General features: G+C 38.8%; 3 protein-coding genes across 3 annotated transcripts in view; all 3 read left to right on the forward strand.

Moving 5' to 3' along the window:
• LOC149682772 (centrosomal protein of 290 kDa-like) overlaps nucleotides 1-25,808 on the forward strand; it is a 147,058-nt gene that overhangs the window by 12,446 nt on the left and 108,804 nt on the right. The gene's annotated exons all lie outside the window — the stretch shown is intronic.
• Nucleotides 5,552-8,679, forward strand: LOC149682774 (centrosomal protein of 290 kDa-like). Its single transcript, XM_089834179.1, has 4 exons — nucleotides 5,552-5,638; nucleotides 5,809-5,943; nucleotides 8,346-8,474; nucleotides 8,560-8,679. Exons 1-4 carry the CDS (start codon nucleotides 5,552-5,554, stop codon nucleotides 8,677-8,679), a joined length of 471 nt encoding a protein of 156 aa, XP_089690305.1.
• LOC149682775 (uncharacterized) lies at nucleotides 10,879-16,047 on the forward strand. Its single transcript, XM_089834426.1, has 5 exons — nucleotides 10,879-11,046; nucleotides 11,322-11,543; nucleotides 12,683-12,775; nucleotides 13,990-14,127; nucleotides 15,861-16,047. Exons 1-5 carry the CDS (start codon nucleotides 10,882-10,884, stop codon nucleotides 15,954-15,956), a joined length of 714 nt encoding a protein of 237 aa, XP_089690552.1. The 5' UTR covers nucleotides 10,879-10,881; the 3' UTR covers nucleotides 15,957-16,047.

Here is a 25,808-nt window from a genome sequence, read left to right on the forward strand (position 1 = left end):
GGTTAAGTAGAACCGGAGTTATTAAACGTTTTCTCGATTTTGTCCGCCATTTTCCAATATGGCGGAAATTCCTCCAATGGGAGAGTGTGGGAGACCACACCACGTTAAAGAGCGCCCAAAAATCTATAAGATATGAAATTTTCAGCTTTGTTTCAATTTGTTGCGGGTTCCCTCTTTTTTTGGGCTAAAATGACTGTACTAGTAAGTTTAAGATTAAGTTAGACCTTTCTTTACTCCAAAAACCTGTAAATTTATTTTGAATTCCTAATCAAATTCTAGTGTGACAGTATATAATGAACACACCTAAATTGTGTTCTAAACACAGTCGTAAATGGATCCACTTCCCCTTTGTTCGGAGATAATTCTAGGCACATACGCATTGATTATATAAGAAATCAATTGAGTAAGGCTAATGATATTACAGGTGTGGAATGGCTGTCGTTACAGGCACGTTAGTACCGGATTAGGAGAAAACTTTTGACCATTGCCGCTTTGCTAGAACTTCTTCTCTGCCCAACATCCGTATTTTAAGGGCCGAGAATAGCGCATCGAGGATAAGGAAGCATAGTGTAAGAGGCTCAGATCTCTTACATTTAACTCGTACCGAACCCCTATAGGCCTCCAAAAATTCAATTGGGAAAACCCCGCTTCCTCCATAAATAGGACTTAACTAAAGCCGTAACACAATGGTAAGGCAAAAGTCTAACTAGCTCAGAGGAGTTTGTTGGCTTAAGTAAATACAATTTGTGCAAGCAATAGTCTCGGCAAAAGTAGGTGGATCTTAGGGTATGCCCAACGGAAGCCATGGAAACTAGCACCTACATTTTCAGAAATTGAAAATGACGCATCTAAAATTATTATATATATTTTGAACTTGCACGAAAATATTTTTAAATGGAACATATATAATAAATATACTAGCATTTAAATACTTAAAAAATCTATGAATTTTTATTTTGTTTTTAATTTAATACGAAAACAAACTTTAGAATAAAGAAGTAATTCATGAAATTAATAATTTAATCCACGTTGTTCTTTTCCTTCCAGAATTCAAAACGAGAGATTTATGTTCCTTAAAAGATTAAACGCTGGTGTAAGTTTTGCAACTTTCCAGGCAGTTCAGTTATCGCTCCATAAACCTAGATAAAGTTTAAAGTGGAAGCATCCTTCGCTCTTCTTCCTATTTCTTTTCGAAAAAGATCTGGCTTCTGTCATTTTTTTTATAAAGATCCTTAGGAGCAGAAATGGATAGTGTTTATTTTTCTGTTTCAGTCTCTCACACGTGTTATTATCAAATTTACCAATTTTACGAAGCAATGTAAGGTTTTATTTCGTTATCGAAGAGATTTTTTTCCGAAAAGTTTAAAAAATACATACATTATCACAAGGTAATAATACAACTAAAGGGTACTAATTAGCAATGGTAGGCCAGAAGGTATTGGGTGTTTATTGAAATTGTACATCGCACAACGAGTCCAAATTTTTTCTCTCTATAGAAAGCCGACAGAAAACCGTAAGCCATGCTCGTCGTTTCGAACTATGAATCTCTTATGCAATTTAGATCGCCTAGAATATTAGATGCGAAGTCATGGCTGATTTTTTACAAATTTAAGTAAGCTCTAGGTCACAACTTTCAGAGCTAGAGTTTACTACGAACAGAAACTGGTCCCTTATTTGTATTATTACCTTCTAACTTGTTTCATATATTGTATTATTACCTTCTAACTTGTTTCATATATTGTATTATTACCTTCTAACTTGTTTCATATATTGTATTATTACCTTCTAACTTGTTTCATATATTGTATTATTACCTTCTAACTTGTTTCATATATTGTATTATTACCTTCTAACTTGTTTCATATATTGTATTATTACCTTCTAACTTGTTTCATATATTGTATTATTACCTTCTAACTTGTTTCATATATTGTATTATTACCTTCTAACTTGTTTCATATATTGTATTATTACCTTCTAACTTGTTTCATATATTGTATTATTACCTTCTAACTTGTTTCATATATTGTATTATTACCTTCTAACTTGTTTCATATATTAATATCGAGAAATAAACAAGTTGTTCTGTCTCGTGTTTAAGTTATAAAGTTCTTGCGTTATCTACATGGAAAATTAGAGTCACTTCGTCAATTAAAACCCATATGACCTGAGAACGTAAGAATATGTTTCTATATGACATCTTAAAAATATTTTGCTTTTCTATCTTAATTAATTATCTTTGTGTATTGAGAAAATGTTTTCGTTTTGTAAAAACAAAAATCTCTTTCTTAATGTTGTATAAATTCCATGCGCTGGATAAACTCTCATACCTAAAAATGTTAGAAATTTATGGATAAACAAAGCCTATGTTCATTAATTCGAACAATATTAAAGTAAATACGCGTTTATTATAAATAAATGTTTTACATCTGGAGCTTGATTGTCGTGAGTGCATTTACATAGTCCAAAAAGTCTAAAAACATAAGTTTAATTCTTATTTTTCAATTTACTATATTCGACGCTCAGTAATTTTAACGACGTACGCCACACTTTTCACAAATTACCTCATTACTGCCAACTTTTATTTCCTCGTGTACAGCTAACTATTTCCAAACGCTTCCGGTATTTTATAAAACAACAAAGCCAATGAAAGCGACGAGAGTTGTGTTTCCAGCAATGTGTAGAGTAAAAATGACAGTTGTCGCCATAACCTCGTGACCCTTGAAATCCCAAATTGGGGTGGCAGGAAAAGGCGGGTACATGATAAAACCAATCTGACAAAGCCAAGTGCCAGTTACCAACAAAGCCAGGCATCGCAACCAAGTCAACATCGGAGTTTGCTTGTATTTCATTTCAAGTAGCAGGGCGATAGCAATTGTTATCAGACTATATACTACTAGACTGTGCAATTGCGATTCCAGCATTCGAGTGTGGGCGTGTTTATGGTTGGCAAACAGTAATGTTGTAACGCAGACCCATATTAATAATATGGCGTAATTCGTGTAGCGAGGAAGGCGATAACAACGTTTCGAGAGTATATCAGCGACACCGCTCAATGCCAAGAGGAAATACATTACTACATGATGGCTGTTTTCGATAATTTCTTTCCCTAAAAATAGATTAATACAAGTCACATAAAACAATTTCCGTGCTAACTAGGTGTACTTGAGGGTGGGGAGGGCGTGTGGCTTTTTCTTGCGTGCTTATGTAGTACAGTAGATCGCCAAGGTAAAATTCGAGATGGCCAAACTGTTGGAGTACATTAAGGTCTTATTACACCTAGCTAAAATCGTCTTTTCGTCTATCCAGCTTTCACAGACAAACCACTAACATACACATTCACAGATCATAATCGTAAAGCCAGAATGTCTTTCTGTAACAACTATTGAAGGATCAGGACATGGTTTCAACGACAACTATACAGGGTGTTTCTGATAAGTCTGCCATTAACCAAGGGGCGTGTTCTTTGGGTCAAACTGAGTGGAAAGTGTCAAAGAACATGGGGTAAACGTAAAAACTAAACGGTGGTTTGCTATAAAGTAACGCGATGTTGTTGATAACGTCACAGTATCACTTCGAACGAACGTGTGGTAGTACAGTATGGCGTATACCAATGCAGAATATGCAGACATGCATCTCATGTATGGACTGGCGCAGGGCAATTCAGTGGAAGCACAGCGGCGATACCAGGAACAATTTCCGCAACGACGCATACCAAATCGTCGTACGTTCGAGGCTGTTGACAGGCGCTTGAGGGACATCGGACAAGTACAACCCAACAACGTTCGAGAGCGAGACATTCCAGAAGACATGGAGGAAATCGAGGAAGACGTCCTTGCCATGTTCGATGAGGACCCCTCGACAAGTACCAGACAAGTTGGACGACAATTACATGTTAATCACGTTTTGGTCTGGCGAATTCTCCGCGGACATCAGTTTCACCCGTATCATATTCAAAAGGTGCAAGCTCTTAACCCGGCAGATTATCCAAGACGCATCGACTTTTGCGAGTGGTTTTTGGCCAGAGTAGAGGACAATCAATTTCCACGGGTCCTTTTAGTAACCGACGAGGCACATTTTTCCCGGGATGGAATTCTGAACTATCACAACCACCACGAATGGCGCCAATTAAACCCACACGCAACTAGTGTTAGAAGTCACCAACAGCAATTTTCTTTAAACGTATGGTGCGGCATTGTCGGTAATCATTTACTAGGTCCGCATTTTCTTCCACCCAGACTAAATGGTGAAGCATATCTCACGTTCTTAAGAGACACTTTACCTGAACTACTCGAGGACATACCGTTAGCATTACTTCGTGACATGTGGTTTATGCACGACGGGGCACCCCCACATTTCAGCCGTGCAGTTAGAGAACATCTTAATGCTACGTTTAATTTGAGGTGGATTGGGCGTGGAGGACCAGTTGCGTGGCCAGCCAGATCTCCGGATTTAAATCCGTGCGATTTCTATCTTTGGGGTCATCTCAAAGACATCGTGTACAAGAATGAAGTCCGTGATGAGGAAGACTTGCGAATACGAATTATTGAAGGTTGTCAAACAATCAGGAACATGCCAGGAATCTTCCAACATGTCCAAGAATCTTTCGAAAGACGGGTTCATGTTTGTCTTAACGCCGTTGGTGGACATTTTGAACAATACCTGTAACGTCCATGTTAACTTGTTAAGAATAAAAGTAATACCAACCGAAAGGTACCATGATACTTTGAATTTACTTTACTAGAGTAGGCATACTTCTACTCATTTAATACACTTCTGCCAGGTGAAAGTTCAATAACGATGTTAGAGGGAAACTATTGAAATTGTCTCATTATTTCTAAACAAGTTGATAAGGCTGAATTTGTTTTAGTCTACATTTTCGAATATTTTCTTGTTTTAGGGGCCAATGTTTGGGGGGCCATATCTTCGTTGCAAATTCTTGTACACCCCATGTTCTTTGACACTTTCCACTCAGTTTGACCCAAAGAACACGCCCCTTGATTTATGGCAGACTTATCAGAAACACCCAGTATAAATAAAAAACTGCAACCCAGCCTTTACACATAGTGCCCTTTCCAAATGAAAGTGAATCTCTCATACTAGCTACCTTGCCCCTATTCCGCATCCTCCCTCGCTAACCCCAAAAACTGGAGTAAAGAGAAAATAATTTAATTTGAAACGCTTTCCAATAAATCCGTTTCAATACAGCTGTCCGTCAAATGAACCCTAAACTTGAACCCGAAAGACATTTCAGCCCGTCTATAGGGTAAAGGAAACCAGTGTACTAAATATTTGTGAAATCGGTTGAAACGCACGTACTTTATTGCATAGAGAATATTTTTTACATTTCTGGGCGCCATTTTTAAGATGGCGGCGGATTGGAAAAATCTTTCTTAGCACGCACCTACTACTTATGAGTAACGTTCCTGCAAATATTCAGCCTTCTAGGGCAAGCGGTTTGGGCTGGACGTTGATTATCAGCCAGTCTGTCATTCAGTCAGGACTTTGATTTATATAGATATAGATATATTATTCACTTACCTCTAATTCCATGCAGTATCTCACCAGTCATCAAAAAAACTCCAATGATTATCTTGAATATTCCCTCCACTTCGAAACTGGGACAACATTGGCAGGTGTAAGTTAAAGTGCAACGAAATTTCAATTTATTTTGATGCTGTAACAGCGTGCTGGAGCATAACTATTACAGTAACTCTGTACCCCATCAACAGTGTCTTCCCATAAATTCAAATAAGTAGTGTAGCAAATTTATCATTCGATCTTGTTTTATTTTGTATCTTTTTGTAGTCAAGGGAAGAACTTATTCGTTGGGAAGAGAGTAAAAAGTGGCAACAAACTACTGAGCGTTTAAAAAGTAAGCTGAAAGAGAAAGAACATGAAGTGGAATCACTTGACAAGTCGAACAAAACACTGCGAGATCAGGTAAAGAAACTAACCTTTTGTAATTGTTTCATTAATGGTGATTTCAAGCAGTTAGAGAAGTTCGCATTGAATATTTTGTCGCTAAAATTCTATGTATTATTTCTAATAACGTTCAATACAATATGGTTTAATTATACTTTAAGAAAGGCTATTTTTGTTTTATTTTCTCAGTTACTATGACCAATTAACTTTATCAGAAGTATATAATACCAAGCCACCAATCGCGGATTATGGCGTTTTTCAAAAATTTAGGCTTGCGCCCCTGATGAAATTAAGCACCATCTTACCTTCAAGATCATAACAAGAAGTGATATCTAGTTTATTAGGGAGAAGGTTCAAATTGCCTAAGTATTCGCGCGCCATAGTCCCAGTCCCCCTTTCAAAATACAAGGGGAGACGTAAAAGGAGGCCGGGTTATTTCGCCTCTCCTCAGTCGGAAAATACGTAATTTTCGTCATTCGCGTCGCGCTGACGTGAGTTTTCAAGAACCAATGAGATACTGGTTGTAATTTAGAGGCGGGATTAACTAGGTTTGGACTGGAGATAAAGCTGGAAATGTGGTGAATTTATACCTTCTCCCTAATAAACTAGATATCACTTCTTGATCATAACTAAACCCCACTAATACTAGTTTCAAGAATTTGAAAAATGAGCGCGAATGGGGTGCTTAAAGCAAAGCGCGGGTCCAGTGGATCCCCTACAAGTTGACTTTCCTTACGAACTCCAGTTTTGGCTTGGCTTGGCGAAGGCAGGAGGCATTTGTGGGCGGGATTTATAAGTGCCCATATAAATCCCGCCCACTAGCCTTTGCCAAGCCAAAACGGGAGTACAGGTGGAAAGTCGCCTTGTAGGGGATCCACTGGACCCGCGCTTTGCTTTAAAGCTGTCCACGTTGAGCTCTGGTCTTGGGCGTTCTTATAACTGTCCACGTGGAGGCTCTGCGGTCTTGTTAAAGCTACTTTTTCGTCCTTAATGTTCGACTTATCTTCTACATACCAAAATTTAACTTGCGAAAGGCAGGAACCAATTAAAATTGGTCCACGAGGGCGGAGCTAAAGCATGGACAAAGCAATACAGTATTGCTTTCTCCATGCCTTAACTAAGGTTAGTGCATGGATAAAGCAATACTGAAGGACCGATGGCAGAGGGAGAAAGTTGAAAAATACTTGTTAATTCGCCTTCTAGCGGCAGATAGTAGCAAACCGGATAGTGCGGGAATCAACGTTCTAAAGAGGGAAGTATAGATGTCGCTAAGTTTTTTCCGGGATTTGACTCAGTGTTTTTCATAGCCTCCCTCCATTTTGGGGCTGAAAAGGGGGAAGGAAGCTTAACATTGGTTGTTTACTCGCTTAGTATGGGGCTCTATGGGCTGCCATCCGACTTTCAGTATTGCTCTGTCCATGGTTAGTGGGCCTATCAATTCCACCCCTCAATTGACTATGGGAGCATCTAGTGGTATTGATTTAAATTAATCCACAGCCGAGACTTGCTTTAAATGGTTGAGTGAATACCATATCCCAAAAATCAATTTGGTTGCTATGGTAGCGGCTTTTGTTGTGTTAAAGTTTCACATGTTATTGAAGAACAGTACCGGATTCTTCTGTATGGGTACTCTTATTCCTTAGTCGAAAAATGTGCACTAGAGGGCGTATTAATCTGGAGCTAAACTAAATGCACGGTATAGATACATATTCCTTCTCTAATGTGTAAGATAACTTGTGTTCAAACGTGTGTATATTAAACTTATACCAAGGAAGATGGAGATAGGGAAGTTTGGTCAGTATAGGAATCTCTCTTCACGAAATGTAGCAGGTCACATGACTTATATTCGGCGTTAGTTTGAACTGCGCAGGAAACTGGTAGTGCCGCCTATCCTCAGCACGATGCGCGAGAAAAGTGCGGCGCGTGCGCACATGCACAATTGCACATCCAAGACGAAAACGGGATTTTTGGGCGACCGGAGTTATAGCGTTACACGAAACTTCCCTATCTCCATCTTCCTTGCTTATACTTCTTAAAGGGAGGGTGAAATGGAAAATCAAGTTATTTTTATCGATTCTTCTACATATTATATAAGATCAGTCTGCGCACGCAGTGAAACATCCAGGAAATATCTCCGAATGATTTCAAAATTAAAATTAGGTTCAGATTTTCTGAATAATTGGAAATAAGGACCTCCGACCAATCGCGTTACGCCCTGTCTTCTTGATAATAGGACCCACGCTTTGGTTTAAGCTGAGAATAGTCGTTTTACCGGTCGGCAGTGTTGCCAACCCATTTGGGTATCAATAGGTTAGCAGTTTAGTTTGAATAGGGACTGGACTAAATTGGTTGACAGTGCTTTAGCGTCTTGTCATTAGTAAAAACTAATGCCCATAAACAACTATGTTTCTGTTTCATAGTTGATTAAATTGAACAAGGAGAAAACCCTTCTGGAGAACAGAGTAAAAGCATTGTTGGTTAAAGCACATCCACCAGAATTGGCACAAGTTGAAGAACTAAAGAAAAAATTACAGCAACTTGAACAAGAGGTAAAATCCAAGTTATGAAGCTAAATTTAGAAATTAGCAAGCCCTATCTTTGCAACTTCAAATATGAGTTAACTATTTTAATAAGACCACCGGAAGAAAACCGGATGAATTGGAAGAATTGAAAACAAAAAACCAAATTTTGGTGGATAAAATCTATCAACTAGAAAAGCAGTTGGCGAAATATACTGTAACCAGAGAGGTATGAACGATGAAATTAGTTAATCAGTTAAAGGAAAAGTTCAGGTAACATAACATTATACCTTCAAAGAATGGCCTTTTTCTAAATATAAAAGGAAAAATGTTAAAATAAATAAATGATCTCTTATTACAATATGATAATTAGCATTTAATTAGTCGCCTTAAAAACTACGACTACTGCGCCATCCGCCATCGGTTTAGTGGCGTCTGCTAAACCGAACCTCTTACCCCTACGGGATTGGTTGAAATCTCACAGATTGAGATAGGTAGGGGTAAGAGGTTCGTGCTAGCAGACGCCACTAAACCGATGGCGGTTCGGTAGCCCTCGTTTTTAAGGCTAATTAAATGCTAATTATCATATTGTAATAAGAGATCCTTTATATTTATAATATTTAATTCCTTTTATATTTAGAAAAATACCGTTTTTTTTAAGGTATAATTTTATGTTAATAGCTGAACTTTTCCATTAAAATTGAACCACAGCCAATTATTAATTGCTTTTAACTATTAAATTTATGTTAAAATATAACCATTTTTTTTGTAGACTATGGCTCGAGCCACTAGAGATATTTTCAACGATGACCCTTCAGTCAGCTCCTCTGTTAAAATTAGTAATCTTCAAAAACATGTAAAGGTTTTGCTTAACTGTTAATTTCAGAAATGAAAAACATATTTTTAATTTCGATTTTGTCAGCAGGTATTGAAACTGTCGGAGGAAAATTTTGAGCTAAAAGTTGAATTGGAGCAAGTGAAAATTGATGTTCCTCGTTACAAGGTGCAGATATCTACCTTGGAAGGCTTAATCAATGTTCTGAAATCAGATTTGAAGAACAAACAAGCCATAATTGAACAGCTCTCAAATGGAGAACAATCAAATATAAAAGTAAAATAATAACATCAATGTAATTATTGCTTGTCAAGTCTAGATTGGACTGCATGTCCACGTCTTCAATAAAATGGGATGTTAAAACAGTGGGGTGATAAGACTAAGTACAGTGGGTTCTATGGGCTATTTTGGCTCCATGATCACCCCTAGCATTCTGGCTAATCTTCTGGACACGAATTGTACCTTGCCAAAGGCAGGAACCAGAGCCTCCGAAATGAACTAGGCCCATGCGTGTAGCGAAGCGAGAATATTTTTTTAACTAAAGTAGTTCGCCGTGTTTTCCCGCTTGGGGGCGCTTTTAGTACCGTAAAATAAACATAAGTTCAGCCTCATGACCCCGTCGACTGCTACAATATTAGGGCAAGGTATAGAGGTAGAGCGGTGAAGCCGAGGTCGCGGATAGTTAAAAATGTTTTAGAAAATTTCCGAAGACCTTTATTAAACAATCATTCCAAAGAAGTAAAGGTTATGCAGGGGTAAAAAATCCTCTAATGGTATATGAAAACTGTGAATTAGCAACTTCAAGAAGTTTTGTTTTACTGAAAAAACAACGATGTTAAAATCTCATTCATAATTAATTTTGTTGTCCACACAATCTAACCAATAGATTCAATAAAAAGTGAATAGCCCCTAAAACAATTAGGTTAATTTAAGGGTGAAACCTTTCTCTTTCATAAAATTTTTATAATTGGCCCCTAAATACCAACGATAATTTATGGAAGACCCCCTTCGCAACTGTCATAAAAGCGCCATCTAGTACACATATTGGGTTAAAATATTTCCTCTGTGAAACTGGATATTCCCCCACGTAAAAATCGACACGCATGGGCCTAGTTCATTTCGGAGGCTCCACAGGAACCAATCAGACCTAATGCACTAGTTCCCATTGGTTCCTGCCTTTGGCTTAATTAGCCTTTAGCAGAAAAGCCATCTATAAGGGGCATCAACGGAGCCGCGCTTTCTTTTAAAGGGTTATCCTTATTAAAACCATAAGTTCATAAGATATGTTCCATAAGTTTGTCACTGGTTACTGAGAGAGATTGTCATGAAGTGAAGTAGATGAAACGTCATAAATTCTTGTTAAACGACGCTTGGTGAGGCGCTGTCAAAGGCTTAGTACAGACTAAATAGGAAGATGGACTGCAATATTAACCGAGTATAGTCAATTCTCGCTTGTTGTTCTCGAACTAGCTCGAGCTGTAAGTCTCTAGCATAACGAAGTATAAACCAGTGTCATGCTTATGGAACATATCTTATAAACTTATTCATTCAACATATCAGCCTTATTTAAATTTGAAACATTTGTTAATACAGGAAGCGAAAATGCTGGATCAATCGCAGAGTGATATAAATGATAACAATGTTGATAAAAGCGACAATTCCGCAACTCCTAAATGTGCAAGTAGTGCCAGCATACATAGATTGCTTGATGTCAAAACTAATAAAATCGCCTCGGAAAATATGAAACTTCAACATGAAGTTAAAAAGGTATGTGTTGATTTGATAACAACATCATAGTAGCAAAGCGCGGGTCACGTGGTTTCCCTACAAGTTGACTTTCCTCCTGAACTCCGGGTTTAGCTTGGCGAAGGCTAGTGGGCGGGACTTATAAGTGCATTTAAAAATACCGCCCACAAATGCCTCCTGCCTTGGTCAAGCCAAAACTGGAGGTCGTAAGGAAAGTCAACTTGTAGGGGACCCACGTGACCCGCGCTTTGCTTCAAGACAAAATAGGTGAAGAAGTTGTCAATTAATTTATCTAGTGTCAACGTGAAATTGACCAATTATCCAAGCGGAACAGAACGTTAACGGAACAAAACCGTAGAGTTTTAGACGCGCTTGAAGAAAAAGAGAAACTAATCAAAAGTTTAAAGCAACAAATTCCAACGCCACATTCCATGCCTCCACGACAATACAAAACTTACGTAGTTACCAAGATGTACGAGGAAAAAATCTCTGCTCTTGAAAAGGAGTTAGAAGAATTAGTAAGTGAATTAAGTTTGGGAGTCTTAAAGGCCTTTACAGATGATACAACTTTTTGACTCCTTTAAGTGAGTCAACTTGAGTTGAGTAAACTAGTTGGGAGCAGTGGGAAATTAGGATATTTTTTGAACCAGTCCTTTGGACCAGTGGCACCCATATCGTCCAAAATAATAAAGTGGTCCCTTGGACCATGGATTAAATATACCTTACAGGGATAGTTATCTCCCCCTACGTTTTAGTATATCGCGAGTTGAACACGTTTGTTTCAAACAAGGCAGCCAGATATTTTTGCCGTTCCCCAAATTTACTGATTCATCCGGAAGTAGTTTCTTGATATAACGCCATCTCGCGTCGACCGCGTGAAATGATAAAACCGTTAAATCGGGCGTTCTCAGACTTGTTGCAAAGAATTTTAAATTACAAAATAATTGAAGTTTTACAACTTAGTTTCGAGCTCCGAAATATTTAATCCACGGGCCTATGGACCTCCTACAATGTTCACACAAATAGCAGACGAAATTCAGCTCCCTTTTAACCCCGTGCATCAGTATCTTTGAAACTTCCGGTCTTTGACAATAATGACCGACAGGGGCGCCTGGAACCATTTACGTAGTGTCTATTTCGGCCTGTTTTTGGGGCGGAAATAGTCCATGGGCTATTTCCGCCCCAAAAACAGGCCGAAATAGACACGGCCAATATTTTACCCAAGATGCATGACTATCCCTGTAAGGTATATTTAATCCATGCTTGGACTGGTCCCACATTAGTTTTTCTTTAGATTTGAAATTAATAATAAACTGGTCCCAAGGACCAGTAATCCCCACTCCTTGAACTTAAAAACTAGGCCTTTAGAGACAAAACAACTTTTTGAGTCAACAAGCTTGAGTTGAGTAAAGTAGGTTGGGATGTGTGAACTGAAGCTGGACAAGTTGAATCACCCAAATTAAAACTTGATCACAGACCAATTTTTCCTGATCTAAGTTCTTGACCCATCTAGTTGAGTCAAAAGTTGTATCATCTGAAAAGTCCTTTATTGGGAGAGAGATTTTCATCTCTTGGCCCACTCCCTATTTTGAAAAGAAAATTCTTATGTAATATATCGACATATAATGAAATGGGGATTGAAAATATTTTAACATAGAAGAATAAATATCATCGGGTATTCACAGTAACAAAAGAGCAAGCGGAGAAAGAAGAACGTTTAAGGATGGAAATAGCTCAGTTAAAAATTAAGGTAACTTTTTTTTTATCACTGTACACTTTTCTGAAGGTGCCATACAAGCCTTTTTTTAAACTCCTTTCTCAGAGTTTTTCGTCTTTGCTTTTTTCTCGGCAACATATGGTTTTTTTTTGTAAAAGTCTATTGGTATACGCATAGTGTACAAAGAATGTAAAATGTTAATGCGGCATTCTTGTGTTGCAACCAATTTACTAGGTTTCTAGTTTCTACAGGGGCACAAAACGACAAAACACGTATATTCAATAGACGTACGTTTTTCAAAAGGGGGCGCAGTATCATGTTATCATGTGCTTTGATATAGGGTTAAGACTGAACATCTGGAGTGAGCATCCAAAAATGTTAGATAGGGCTTCAAAGTTACCAATCCACCATGTACCAGATGTTCCATCTTAAAGGGGCTCACCGGCGCTGTTGGGGGGGGGAGACCGCCCATAGTTCAGGGGAAAAACACCCAGCTTTTTGGCCATAAGGAATGGCGCCACCGTCGCGGTGGGCGGGTAAGCAATATGCTATCCAACAGTTTTACCCCCCCCCCTTCACCCCTACAGCTCCGGCCAGCCCCTTTAAGAAGACAAGGTGGTCCAACACCAGACTCCATTTTACAGTTTAGTGTTCAGAAAGGCTTAAATGACCAAGTACTAGCCCAAGGAAATAGGATTGAACTTTGAAAAAAATATGAAAAAGCTGAATCAATTTACATTCATAAAATATCAGCAAAATCATTAATATAACCTACCAAAACATTTCCGTTATCTAGCTACAGATTTCACGTAATGTAATAAAATATAGCTTATTATAGGATTTGATTGGAATGCTTATTGACTCTATATCTCATCTTATTCCGGAATTACAGCATTAAGTGGGTTTTCCCAACATTTAGGGGGAGGGGGCGTAAAAGTGCAAGCAGCGCTCAGAAAGATGCGGAGTTTCGGGATATTGTTTAACTAGTTCTACATTATCATCCTACAAAAATACAGATTTTTTTTCCTGATTTGTTCCAGGTTTCGTCTTTTTTGATTTTATTTTCCATAAGCTAAGTGGGTTCTACATTTTATTTTAGCATATACACAAACATGTAGATAGTGTTTTGGTTTTATCACATGTTCAAATTACAAACTCATTAGCGCCACGCTTGCGCCTTGGGTGAAATTCGTCATCCCCCAGGAATTCATAGTCTTTAACTGCAATGTGCAATATTTTTCGTTAAGATTGAATCTCTTGAAAAATTTTCAATGGTGGATCCTGAAGACGCAATTAAAGCCCTGAAAGAAAAAAATGTGGAGCTGGAAAATGAAAATCAAGAACTACTTGGAAGGCTTTTACATCATGAACCGGAATTGATAAAGGTATTTATTAAATCATTTTCCCAATATTGTTCCAGGATTTTGGCCGAGTTTTGCTAACACATCCAATCGCCCAATGCTGTAAATGCAAACATAACTTTATGGTTGTTGTTTAGTTTGCCACTAGATGCTCCCATAGTCTAGGGGGAAGTTGACTGGTCCGCTAAACTTTGCAAAGGCTAGTTTTACTGTTTTAGTTTCGCCCCTGTGGATGAATTCTGGCTTTGGTCGAGTTCTGTAAACATGTCCAATCGCCCAATGTCGAGTTGTGATTTAGTTTGCCACTAGATGCTCTCTTAGTCCGGAGGCGCCGTTTAAAGGAATTGCCGTGCTCTCTATACACCAATTTTACCTTTCCAAAGGCTGGAACCAATCAGAACATGTCTATGAGGTTGGAGTTAGAGCTAGCCTTGCTAATCTCCACCCCTCGATTAAGGGAGCAACTAGTGTCATTTGTTTAAAATAAACCACAGGCCAGACTTGCTTTAAGCTACTCTTATAGCGTTTTCCTTATGGGTCGCCTGAGAACGCTCCGAGATCGCTCCATATTTTCGAGTTACGTCATCGCTCTAGCTCGGAGGACCGAATGTAGTTGCTCCCAATGAAAGATAAAAATTTTTTCTGAACGGTTTTGTGACGTCATCAGCGCTCCATTAGAGTCGGAGCGGTTGGGATCAATCCGGGAGCAAACCGGGAGGTTCCAACTGGGTCAATGTCAGGGTTGGCAAAAATCCGGATTTTTCTTGAAAAAGCCACTGGTATGGTTTTTTGCTTGTTTAAACCGGATTTTATTGGTTTTATCCGGCTTTTTTAAAACTACTTTCTAGTGCTTAATTTTAGCACTTCTTTTTACATTTAGCGCTATAGTTGTCTTCTACTAGGCCGTCTGATTGAGAATCATTTTTATTGTACATAAAAGTTGATAAAACTATAGACATTTCCCTTAGAGATGAGTAGGGCCCCTGATTTAAATGGGATTTCTCAATCAAACCTGACCCATATCGGGTCGAAAAATCCTAGGTCTGGTTGGGTTAGAAAATTACTAAAAACTTTTTGCTGGTCGGGTCGGGTAGGGTTTTCATACCGTCTACCCGGGTAGACATTTTTATTAGCTTCAATAGAGCAAGGTCAGGCTCAGATGGGCTTTTTTTGTCATCTTCAATAGGTCAGGGTCGGGCTCGGGTAGGCTTTGTGATCTTCAATAGGGCAGGGTCTGATTTTTCTTAACGCGCAGTTCGACCAAACAATTTAGCGTTGCGAAAAACTCAACTCAGTCTCACGAGTTTCGGGTCGGGCAGTGGAAGGAGGATGCGTCAAAATAGCCCACAATATATGGCAATTAATGGACAATTTCGGTGAAATAAAGAGTTAAAGACATGTGGGTCAAACTTTTCCATCCATCTCACTTTATGGTGCCTGCGACGTAACCTATATTTATATTTTTTGAAAAATCCACTGGATTTTTCAACGTGGTTTAAACCGGTTTAATCCAGGTGGATAAAACCGAACTGGATACCAGCGTGCCAACCCTGGTCAATGTAAGACCCAGCAGCTCGTTTTTTACCAATGAAAGACGATTTTATTTTCGGAGCGCTCGGATCACCTCAAAGAAAAACGCTATTAGATGAAAATAATTTTATTAATTTGATACGTTGCTCCATTAGGCCATCTGTGCAAACTTTCTAATTTAAGTCATAATTAATATTATACTGACTTAAACATTTATCTTTTTTCAGACTAAAGAAAGAGACACAATATACGAGACACTATTAAGAGAAAATGCTGAAATGAGAGTGCAAATAAGAATAAACGAATTAAAAGAAGATACCTGATCTCCTACTTGACTAGTCAGATAATTCTCCCGAAAAACTATTTTACATTTTCATATTGCCAAAATATCAACTGTTTCATAAGTTATTAATATATTTTCCATAAGTTTGTTACTAGCTGTTTACTGAGATCTTGTCATGAAGGGACGTAGGTGAAACGTCATAGATTCGAGGTAAAGCGACGCCTGGTGAGGCGCTGTCAAAGGCTTAGTCGAACTAGCTCCTAGTAAGTCTCTAGTATTACGAAGCATAGGTAGTGTCATGCTTATGGAACATATCTTATAAACTTATGGTATCTATAGTCTAGTCATCTGACTGGTGTGTCACGATACCTGCACGTGTGTCAACTCCGTCCGTTGTAAAACTAGTAGCCTAGTCTCAAATATCATAATTTATTTGTAATACAAATATAGCAGCAGCCAGCAGTTTCAAATTACTATATGGGGTAAAATCAGGGGTAAATAACGAAAGGAGTTAGAGACGCTAGCTTCCGTAGTGTAGAATGCAGTGGGACTTTCAAACGTAGACACAGAAAAGAGAAAACGCCTCGGTCGCGCCGTCTATAATTCAAAATAAGTATGATATTTTGCAACCAATAGCGTGGCAGCAAAGATTCGAAAGGCATGCTGGGATATCGATTTTCTCCTGTCTGCTAGTATTCGTCTGCTAGTGTTCGTCTTCTTACGACTGAGTGACGATTAGGGTTAGAGTAAAGTTTATTCATTAAGGCGCACTTGAATTAGAAAAATGCAACTTTAATGTTGGTAAATTCCTTATTCCATAATTAGGCCAGGACAGATAGTCCAAAAAAGGGCTTGACCTAGAACATTTGAACATAAAGATGAAAATTGGTACATGTGTTGTTTTTGACCCAACAAAAAATATACTAAAAGTCCCCTGCTGTAGAGCGCGAGCTTTCGCCGCCATCTTGGAAAATGGCCGCCGGGAATGCCAGCTACAATGTATTCCACGTTCTTCTTCAAAAATTATGAAAATTGGTACACATTATGATTGGAATCACATGAACATCATGGCAAAATTTTACGGCTCCGTGTTCAATAGTTTGGTCACCATATTGGAAAATGGCCGCCGTGAATGCTAGGTACAGTATATTTCACCATGTTGATGGAAAGTTATGAAAATTGACAGGTATTATAATCAGAGCTGTGTGAACCTCATAGTAAAATATTGAAGCCATTAGTCAAATGGTTTGGCCGCCATGTTGGAAAATAGTCGCCATCAATGTCATTTAGATACAGTATGTGGCTCAAAAATTATGAAAATTGGTAATAATTATGTTGAAGACCGTCTAAACATCATACTTGAATATTGAAGACGTGCTACTGATAGTTTGGGCGCCATCTTGGAAAATGACTGCTTGAAATGCCAAATATATTACCGATTATAAAAAAACCGTTTTTACAAACGGAAAAAACCTGATATATACTACATCGTTGATTTTGTGTCGCCACTCACTGTTCTTGTCACGGCTTCTAAGGGACAGATATTATTTATTCTAACCGTTTCATATAACACCACCATTTATTAAAGCGGTAACATTACGTCATGACAATTAATATCGCATGTCAGGACAGCATCAACTCTTAAAGCGGTAATATTACGTCATGACGATCAATTTCACATGTCACAGCTAAAATTGTTGATTCTTATCAGGGGCGTCAACTTCATTATCTTAACACATTTTCTTTACTTTTTATTTCGGCTGACATTTTTTGAAGCCAAAAATAAATAATTTTTGCCATAACAACGAAGTTATGGTAAAAATGTCAGCCGAAATAAAAAGTAAAGAAAATGTGTTAAGATAATGAAGTTGACGCCCCTGATAAGAATCAACAATTTTAGCTGTGACATGTGAAATTGATCGTCATGACGTAATATTACCGCTTTAAGAGTTGATGCTGTCCTGACATGCGATATTAATTGTCATGACGTAATGTTACCGCTTTAATAAATGGTGGTGTTATATGAAACGGTTAGAATAAATTATAATATCTGTCCCTTAGAAGCCGTGACAAGAACAGTGAGTGGCGACACAAAATCAACGATGTAGTATATATCAGGTTTTTTCCGTTTGTAAAAACGGTTTTTTTATAATATGTGTCCCTTCCTTGAAAGGCTTGGTCTTACTGATAATGAAATATGAAATGATTAATTTCAAACAGAATGGATATTTAAAAATACTTTTATAATGTATGGGAAGCAAGTTTTTATTTAAACAGTAGGTTTTATTTTTTTTCAATAGTAGAAGGTAAACATCCTTGAGATTTGGGTAAAGCCTATCGCGATAAGTTATTTTTGAATCGTTGTAAACTATCCAAGACGTTTTTTTTTCTTCTGACTTAACCGAACCTCTGATCCCCCACCAGCACAAGGGTTAAAAACTAATTGTCGTTTATCCGCGTGAAGCCGTAGGGTTGCCATTTCTGCACCCCAGAAATACTTTCGTGGCTGCTTTTAGCAGCACAAGGGTTAAAAACGAATTGTCGTTTATTCGCGTGAAGCCGTAGGGTTGCCATTTATCTACTCTCCCGTTCAAAAGAGGGGCAACCGAGCCTCTGACCACCCACCGTGACATACGCTAGAGAGTACGGAGATACGTGCATATTAACCTCAATGCCTTAGAGTTACAAGAATTTTGAACTCGAGTACGTCGTTAAAAGATCCCCCACCATGATAAGAGCTAGATAGAGCCAACCCTCGAGAATGACCTACGCAACCTATACGCTCGTGGCAGCACAAGGGTTAAAAACGAATTGTCGTTTATTCGCGTGAAGCCGTTGGGTTGCCATTTCTGCACCTCAAAAATCCTTACGCGAAGGGGTCCTGTTTGCAGCAAAAACGGTTAAAATCCAATTGGCGGTTATTCGCTTGAAGCCATAGGCCTGCCATTTCTGGCGTCAAAATTATCTACTCTCCCGTTCCAAAAATTTGCCCGTACAAAGGCAGGAAACTCGAACGACCCGTATATATCAGCCAGTCTGTCGACTGGCTTAAATATATAAATTTTTTCAATATTTTTTATTGAGAAGATGATTTTCATGAACGTATTAAACGCCATAAAAATAACAATTTTCGAGTCTAAATTACCACCCATCTTCAAAATTGGTCGCTGAAATATTACTATCCTAAAATCTGGAAAAAAGAAAAGGAAAGCCATATTACTCTGATTTTGGTTAGGAAAAACCGTTTTATATGGGGTATGTACATTCTAGTGTCGTTAAGGATTAGATTTAAGACAGATTTTTAACATTTCGTTCATATTTCTCGTCATCCTGAAGATTTTTTTTATTACGGCTAATACCTTGACAATGACCACACATTGCCCAGCAAGCTAATCCAGATCGTCTATATACATTCACAGTTCTTTATACAAGATGTTCTGCAAACTGCAGGTACAAATTATGAGTGTTATAAGTTCATTTGATGCCAGAAGGAGAATGGTGTGAATGGGTCTTCGACTTTTGCGACTTGAAGGTACGCTCGAAAAAAGTATCGTTTTGCGGCGTCGGTTGTTGGATGAAGCTTAGCGAGATCAAATGAGGACTTGACAGTATGTGTGGCAAAGGTTCCATTATACGTGTAATATCTACATAGTTGAAGCGTGACGTGACAGACGTGTCAATTATCACTCTAAAAAAAGCGAAAAGAAATCTCTCATCGGCAGCAGCTATGGCTTCCTTAGATGCAATATGGTCATTAAGAATGCGCAACAAATTTGTAAGATGTTGATTATCTGTCATTACTTTAAACCATGCCTTATCATAACCACACCCAGTTACAGCACGTAAATGAAAGAAGTGTTCTCTTGACCTTTTTAACTCAAAGGACTTGTTGTGGCGGAGGGGGCCCGAGTTCGGTGTGACGGTTCGGGAGTTCCTTGGGTTCGCCCTTGGATCAGACCGTTCCTTGCCCCATTCCGTGAAGGTTTTGCTGGGCCGCTTCGCCCCCGCCAAGGTGTTGCCTTGGCTCGTCCCCGCTATTGGTAACCCTCTAGGGGTCGCGAAAACACTATTTGTTTGGGCCGTATGGCACTGTTGCGCTTGGAGAGAACTCCCCCGTCCCCTCGAGTCTTCTGCTGCCTTAATCCTTTCCTGTCACCGCCCACCTCCTGACTGGGCTCACCGCTGACGGTGTCCTGCTTCTGTCACCTGCTCAAGTGGCGTTTGTTGGGCCCGCTGGCCGATCCCGTGTGACATGACGGCGGTTCCGCAGGTTCAATTTGGAATATGATGGGGAGGGGCGCTGATAAGGCCCCCAGCTAGGTGTAGCGCCTAATCAAGGGTTCTGACATGCAATTGGTATGAAAAATCTTCAGGATGAATGAAATGTTAGAGATTTGTCTAAAATCTAATCTTAAACAGCACTAGAATTCATAAACCCCATATTAAATCATATTCTCTAATCAAGATGTTGAGACTAACAGCATTGAATAACTTTTCTTTCTTTCCGACTTTTGGGCAATGATTTTCGTGTGGGCATTTTTAAAGATGGCGTCGATAATTTCAACTTCGAGATATCCATTTTTAGTTGTTTATTACGTTAATTAAAATCATCTATTCAAAATAGGAATTTCAAAAATATTTATATATTTGAAATATATTTGGCATTTCCAGCAGTCATTTTCCAAGATGGTGCCCAAACTATCAGTAGCACGTCTTTAATATTCAAGTATGATGTTTAGACGGTCTTCAACATAATTATTACCAATTTTCATAATTTTTGAACCACATACTGTATCTAAATGACATTGATGGCGGCCATTTTCCAACATGGCGACCAAACTATCTGACTAATGGCCTCAATATTTTACTATGAGGTTCACACAGCTCTGATTATAATACTTATCAGTTTTCATAACTTTCTAACAACATGGTGAAATATACTGTACCTAGCATTCACGGCGGCCATTTTCCATTATGGCGACCAAACTATTGAACACAGAGCCGTAAAATTTTGCCATGATGTTCATGTGATTCCATTCATAATGTGTACCAATTTTCATAATTTTTGAAGAAGAACGTGGAATACATTGTAGCTGGCATTCCCGGCGGCCATTTTCCAAGATGGCGGCGAAAGCTCGCGCTCTACAGCAGGGGACTTTTAGTATATTTTTTGTTGGGTCAAAAACAACACATGTACCGATTTTCATTTTTATGTTCAAATGTTCTAGGTCAAACCCTAAAAGTCCTGGGCTAAATGAAATGGAATTAAATGTCGTTTTTGCATCCTTCAATACAGTTTTAGTTGTTTTAATTTCTTTAGTCACAAATACAGTCGATGATCCTGATCCCACAGTTCCCACTAAGCCTTGGCTCACTTGGCAGACTCTGTAACCGCGCACTTACGGCAAAACAAGTTTGATCACATTTTGAGGATTTCCCCGGCTTCAAATTGCAAATTTTTGACTTATCTTTCTTCTTTAAATCGCTGTTTAATTATTTTGGGTTGATTTATGAGACGACTTCACAACATCGACACCCGCCATTTTACTTTACCCAGAATACCTTGCGGCCCGAGATTTTAAGGCAAAACTTTTAAGGTTCTGCTCTTATTTAGAATACAGTTCCATAGATGGCACTATGTTAGTTACAAATTCTATGACGTTTCAAGGTCCCACTGTATTCTACACTGCGGAAGCTAGCGTCTCTAACTCTTTTCGTTATTTACCCCTGGTAAAATTTATTGATAATTTCAAGAAAACAAAATTTGTACGGGATTCCAAACTAAATGTCAAATAAAAACTTGAAAATCTTGTGTACTCTTCATTTTAGCTTGTAATTTCTGATAAGTGTTTATCTGCTCACTAGTTTTTTTTTTCAGATAATTACTTGTTTTTAAATGAAGTTTGGTATTATATAAATCTCACTAGACTGATTAGCTCAAATCATTTAACCATTCTAAATAAAGTTTGGGTTTCTTGGTTATTTCCTCCTCAAAGTCAGCTAGAACCACGTGACTTTCAATTTTCACCATTGTGACTTCATGCTGTGAGCAATCATCAACTTCGATTCTTCCAAACTGACATGCTAGGCCTACATCAGATATTTCCAGTAGCGTCGCTAGGGTTTGAAATTTGGGGGGGGGGGGGCTAAATCTTGGCAAACTATTTTAAAGTTATTATAAGAACTTGATATAAACAAGATGGCCCAGGGGCTGGGACTTAATAGCAGCCACATCGTTATCTATTTAATTAGCACATAAAACGAAAAAAATTCAAAGACCCTAAAAAAATCAGAAGTGTTAGCGTATCTTACTGCTGCTCCAGCCAGCCGGGTTCAATTCCCGGGTGCGGTGTGAAAAATTTTTTATTATTAAAAAATCTCTAACTGGGCTCAGCTACCCCTATTGGTGGGTTGAGGTACTATCGAGTTCCATTTAAGCTAAATTCTGACGATAATGAAAGCGACAACCCCGCCCACTACTACTACAGCTACTACGGCTCGGATCAAACTAAGAGCCTATCGTATACTACGATGTGGCTAAAAATTGCATAATGGGTTCATTGCAAAATGTGTAGACCTTTAAAACTATTCGTAAATTTATGTCAACGTGAAATTATTCGTATTTTAAAGATATACAACCTTTTATTGATAAAGACTACGGAACCGATTATGAAGGATTTTCACTCGTCTTAGGTTGATTTCTAGTTTTGGTTAGCTTTATAGTCCACACGTTTGGGACTCCCATCGCAAGAACGTGAAACATTTTATTTGTATCTATCTGTTTTTTTCTTCAAAATTTTTCTGTTTGATATTGAAAATATTTTACATATTGCTACAGAATTTTGGGTTGCTAACAGCAATTTTTGGTAGGGTTTACGGATTATTTTTTTGGGGGGGGGGCGGCTAAGTTTGAAAAAGGCCTAGCGACGCCACTGGATATTTCTAAACTGGTTTGAGTCTCCTTGCATTGAAAAGTATTAACTGGGGTTAGTGTACCAGTGTCAACAAATACTAATTCATCAGAAGCTGGGGTACTTTCCGTATTGTTGTATGACTGATCTACTTCGAAGCTTGTTATATTACCTCTCTGAGTGACGATGACGTCACGGAGAGGTATTAAACTGGACGTGTCTGTATGTCTGTCACAGCGTTCGCAATTGGCAAATCAGAGCATACGTGTACGCAGAAAGCATTTTTTGGCATTTACTCCCATCGTTAAGATTATGAAGTACTCGGTGATCGGGTACGGTTACGAGATACGTCTAGCCTCCCAACGTGAATCAATCGCCTTATATAGGGTGTTTCCGCGAGAGTAAAAAGGGAGAAGAAATAGGGGGCGAAAACCGGTTTTCAGGGGATGTCAACATGGCGGCCTAACGTGGCCAGAGCGGGCATCTGGCAAGGGGAGAGGAAAGGGGGTAGGTAACTTGACGTCACGCGCAAAGACCCTATACCCTAAATTTCCAAAAATTGTTAAAGAGGCATACGCTTGAATACAAACGTCAACAATAGCTATGTTTAAAATGATTTTAGGAAAAAAGTATCTTAAAACGATTTAACTAGAATTAAAATAACATTTATTTAATTATTTAAGAAAAACCTCTTAATTACGTCTCGACTCGGAGAGGTTATTTTGATTTCCCAACTTGTTTTTATTTATAAGCCCCTTGTGTTGTTCCAGTCAGTAAACTGCCGATTCAAAAGTGTCACCCTTTCCATAGTAGAAATACTTTCTCTATCAACAGAATGTCATTATGAAAAATAGCAGCAATTAAAGGGGCTGTTATATCGAATAATGAGAATAAGCTGCCGTCGCGCGGAGATAGCTGCCTATCGCATGAAAACAAATTTCCTCACGCGCATTCTTTATCCATGCTCAGAGGATAGGCAACTCCCTATCTCGGATGGTAGCTTATTCAATATATATACTCTGTTCCAGCTTTGGTTGTCAGCACGCGCTAGTTAAGCCGCATTTTCATAGAAGCTAGAAGCGTGAAAAAAACGCGCGAGAGCGAGAAAATGTCGCTAGAACTCAATCTCGCTTCTAGCTTTGGTATTTTCATTTACGCTGGAAGCAAATACTAGAAGCCAGAAAATGACAAACTAGAGCGAGAAAATTACGCTTGAGACGCGCGGGCTCGTTTGAGCTACATCGTGTTCCTTGTCAAAGGAAGGAGTTTCTTCTTCCGTTCTTAATTCTCACTGAAAGTACGAAGGCGAAATGCGCTTTGTACAATAATAGGAAATTTTGGAAAGTGAGGGGATGATAAACCAAATACAGCTTCATGTATTTTCACAGCGCACATGCATTGTGTGTGTTATGTCCTTATGTAGAAATAATAACGATTGAAGTTATACTTATAAAAATATCGTTTAATGAGACGGGAAGATTTTACATTCGTTCTGCTCTGTGCATGTTTTTGGCGCGAACTCAGGGGCTACGCCCCAGACTATTTCTTTAGGGGTTTCTAGAAGTTACAAGTATTTATATAGTGGTTTTTCTTGTTCCAAGTATATCTTTAGTGAGTGGGAGAATGGAAGACTATTTGTACATTATATATATGCGATTGATTAGATATTAGATATAACAATATACCTTCCCTTAAAAAAATTTTACGAAAGTAAAATGAAACATGCAATTAAAATACAAAACAAAAACAGTGCATGTTGACGTAAGGGATCCTTTATATCTCAGCAATCAAACGACGTGGGGTTTGATGCGGTCGCGAAGAGCGGCGAAGGACCATCGTTGGTTGACCAGCAACAGGATGAGGTGGTGCGTTGCGCACAGGTGCTGGTGTGGTAGTACCGTTTGGCGGGCGGAGAACAGGTGGTATGGCGGTATGCACTGGGGCTGGCAGGAACCAAGGGAAAACTGGAGAGTCCCCGACCGTAGGGCTGTTGCATCGCTGTTCGTCAACATCTTGGCGATGTGCCTCAACATATCGCTTACGCAATTGATTAATATGGCGCCTGATAGTGCCTTGTGGTGTCTCGATGGAATACATCATGTTACCAATGGACTGAAGGATGCGACCTTCAAACCATTTAGGTCCGCGACCGAAATTCTTGGCGTAGACATGATCATTGATATGGAATTGGGGTTGAGTGTCGATGGTCATTGGTGGTGGAGCCACTAATGCCTGTGAAGGGTGAAAGAGATCTAATCTCGTGACAATTGAGCGGCCCAACATCATTTCAGCTGGTGATTTGCCATTAAGAGTAGGGGTACGGCGATAATTCATTAAAATTTGCGCGAAACGACGTTCTAAAGTTCCATTACGAAAGGTGTGCAATCCGTAGTTCATCGCGTCGATGGCTTCAGATGAATCTCCAGATAATTTCTTCAAGTAGGACTTCATTGACTTGATGGAGCGCTCAGCTTGACCATTGCTGGCCGGATGATACGGCGCTGTGCATACATGTTTGATGCCGTTGAATTTAGTAAATTCTTGAAATTGTGCACTTGTAAAACACGGGCCATTATCAGTAATCAAAATTCGCATTATGCCATAACGTGCGATATTCTCCCGCATGACTTTAATGACAGCGTCTGAAGAGGTAGATGTTGTTATTTCGAGTTCAATCCATTTGGTATAGGAATCTACCATGAGCAAAATGTACTTATTCTCAATGGGACCAGCAAAGTCCGCATGTACACGATACCACGGTTTTTCTACCATCGGCCACGGGCTAAATTGTTTAGCAGGCATTTGTGCTTCTTCCTGGCATGCCTTGCATAATCTTACTTTTTCTTCAATGTGGGAATCCAAATTCGGCCACCAAATTGTTGATCGTGCTGTTGCTTTCATTTTGACAATTCCCTGATGACTACTATGCAGCTCATCCAGTAATCTCTCTTGATAGACGGCGGGAACAATGACACGATTGC

This window comes from Phalangium opilio, unplaced genomic scaffold (genome assembly GCF_054372755.1).
Source record: "Phalangium opilio isolate 3A_F unplaced genomic scaffold, DU_Popi_V2 ptg000038l_1, whole genome shotgun sequence".
Taxonomy (NCBI): Eukaryota; Metazoa; Arthropoda; class Arachnida; order Opiliones; family Phalangiidae; genus Phalangium; species Phalangium opilio.

Coding starts and splice junctions, on each gene's coding strand:
- LOC149682774 (XM_089834179.1), top strand. CDS start 5,552: ATGCAGTATCTCACCAGTCATCAAAAAAACTCCAATGATTATCTTGAA. Junction 5,944..8,345: donor ACAAAACACTGCGAGATCAG/GTAAAGAAACTA, acceptor TCTGTTTCATAG/TTGATTAAATTGAACAAGGA. Junction 8,475..8,559: donor TACAGCAACTTGAACAAGAG/GTAAAATCCAAG, acceptor TATTTTAATAAG/ACCACCGGAAGAAAACCGGA.
- LOC149682775 (XM_089834426.1), top strand. CDS start 10,882: ATGCTGGATCAATCGCAGAGTGATATAAATGATAACAATGTTGATAAA. Junction 11,047..11,321: donor TTCAACATGAAGTTAAAAAG/GTATGTGTTGAT, acceptor TAATTTATCTAG/TGTCAACGTGAAATTGACCA. Junction 12,776..13,989: donor TAGCTCAGTTAAAAATTAAG/GTAACTTTTTTT, acceptor TTTTTCGTTAAG/ATTGAATCTCTTGAAAAATT.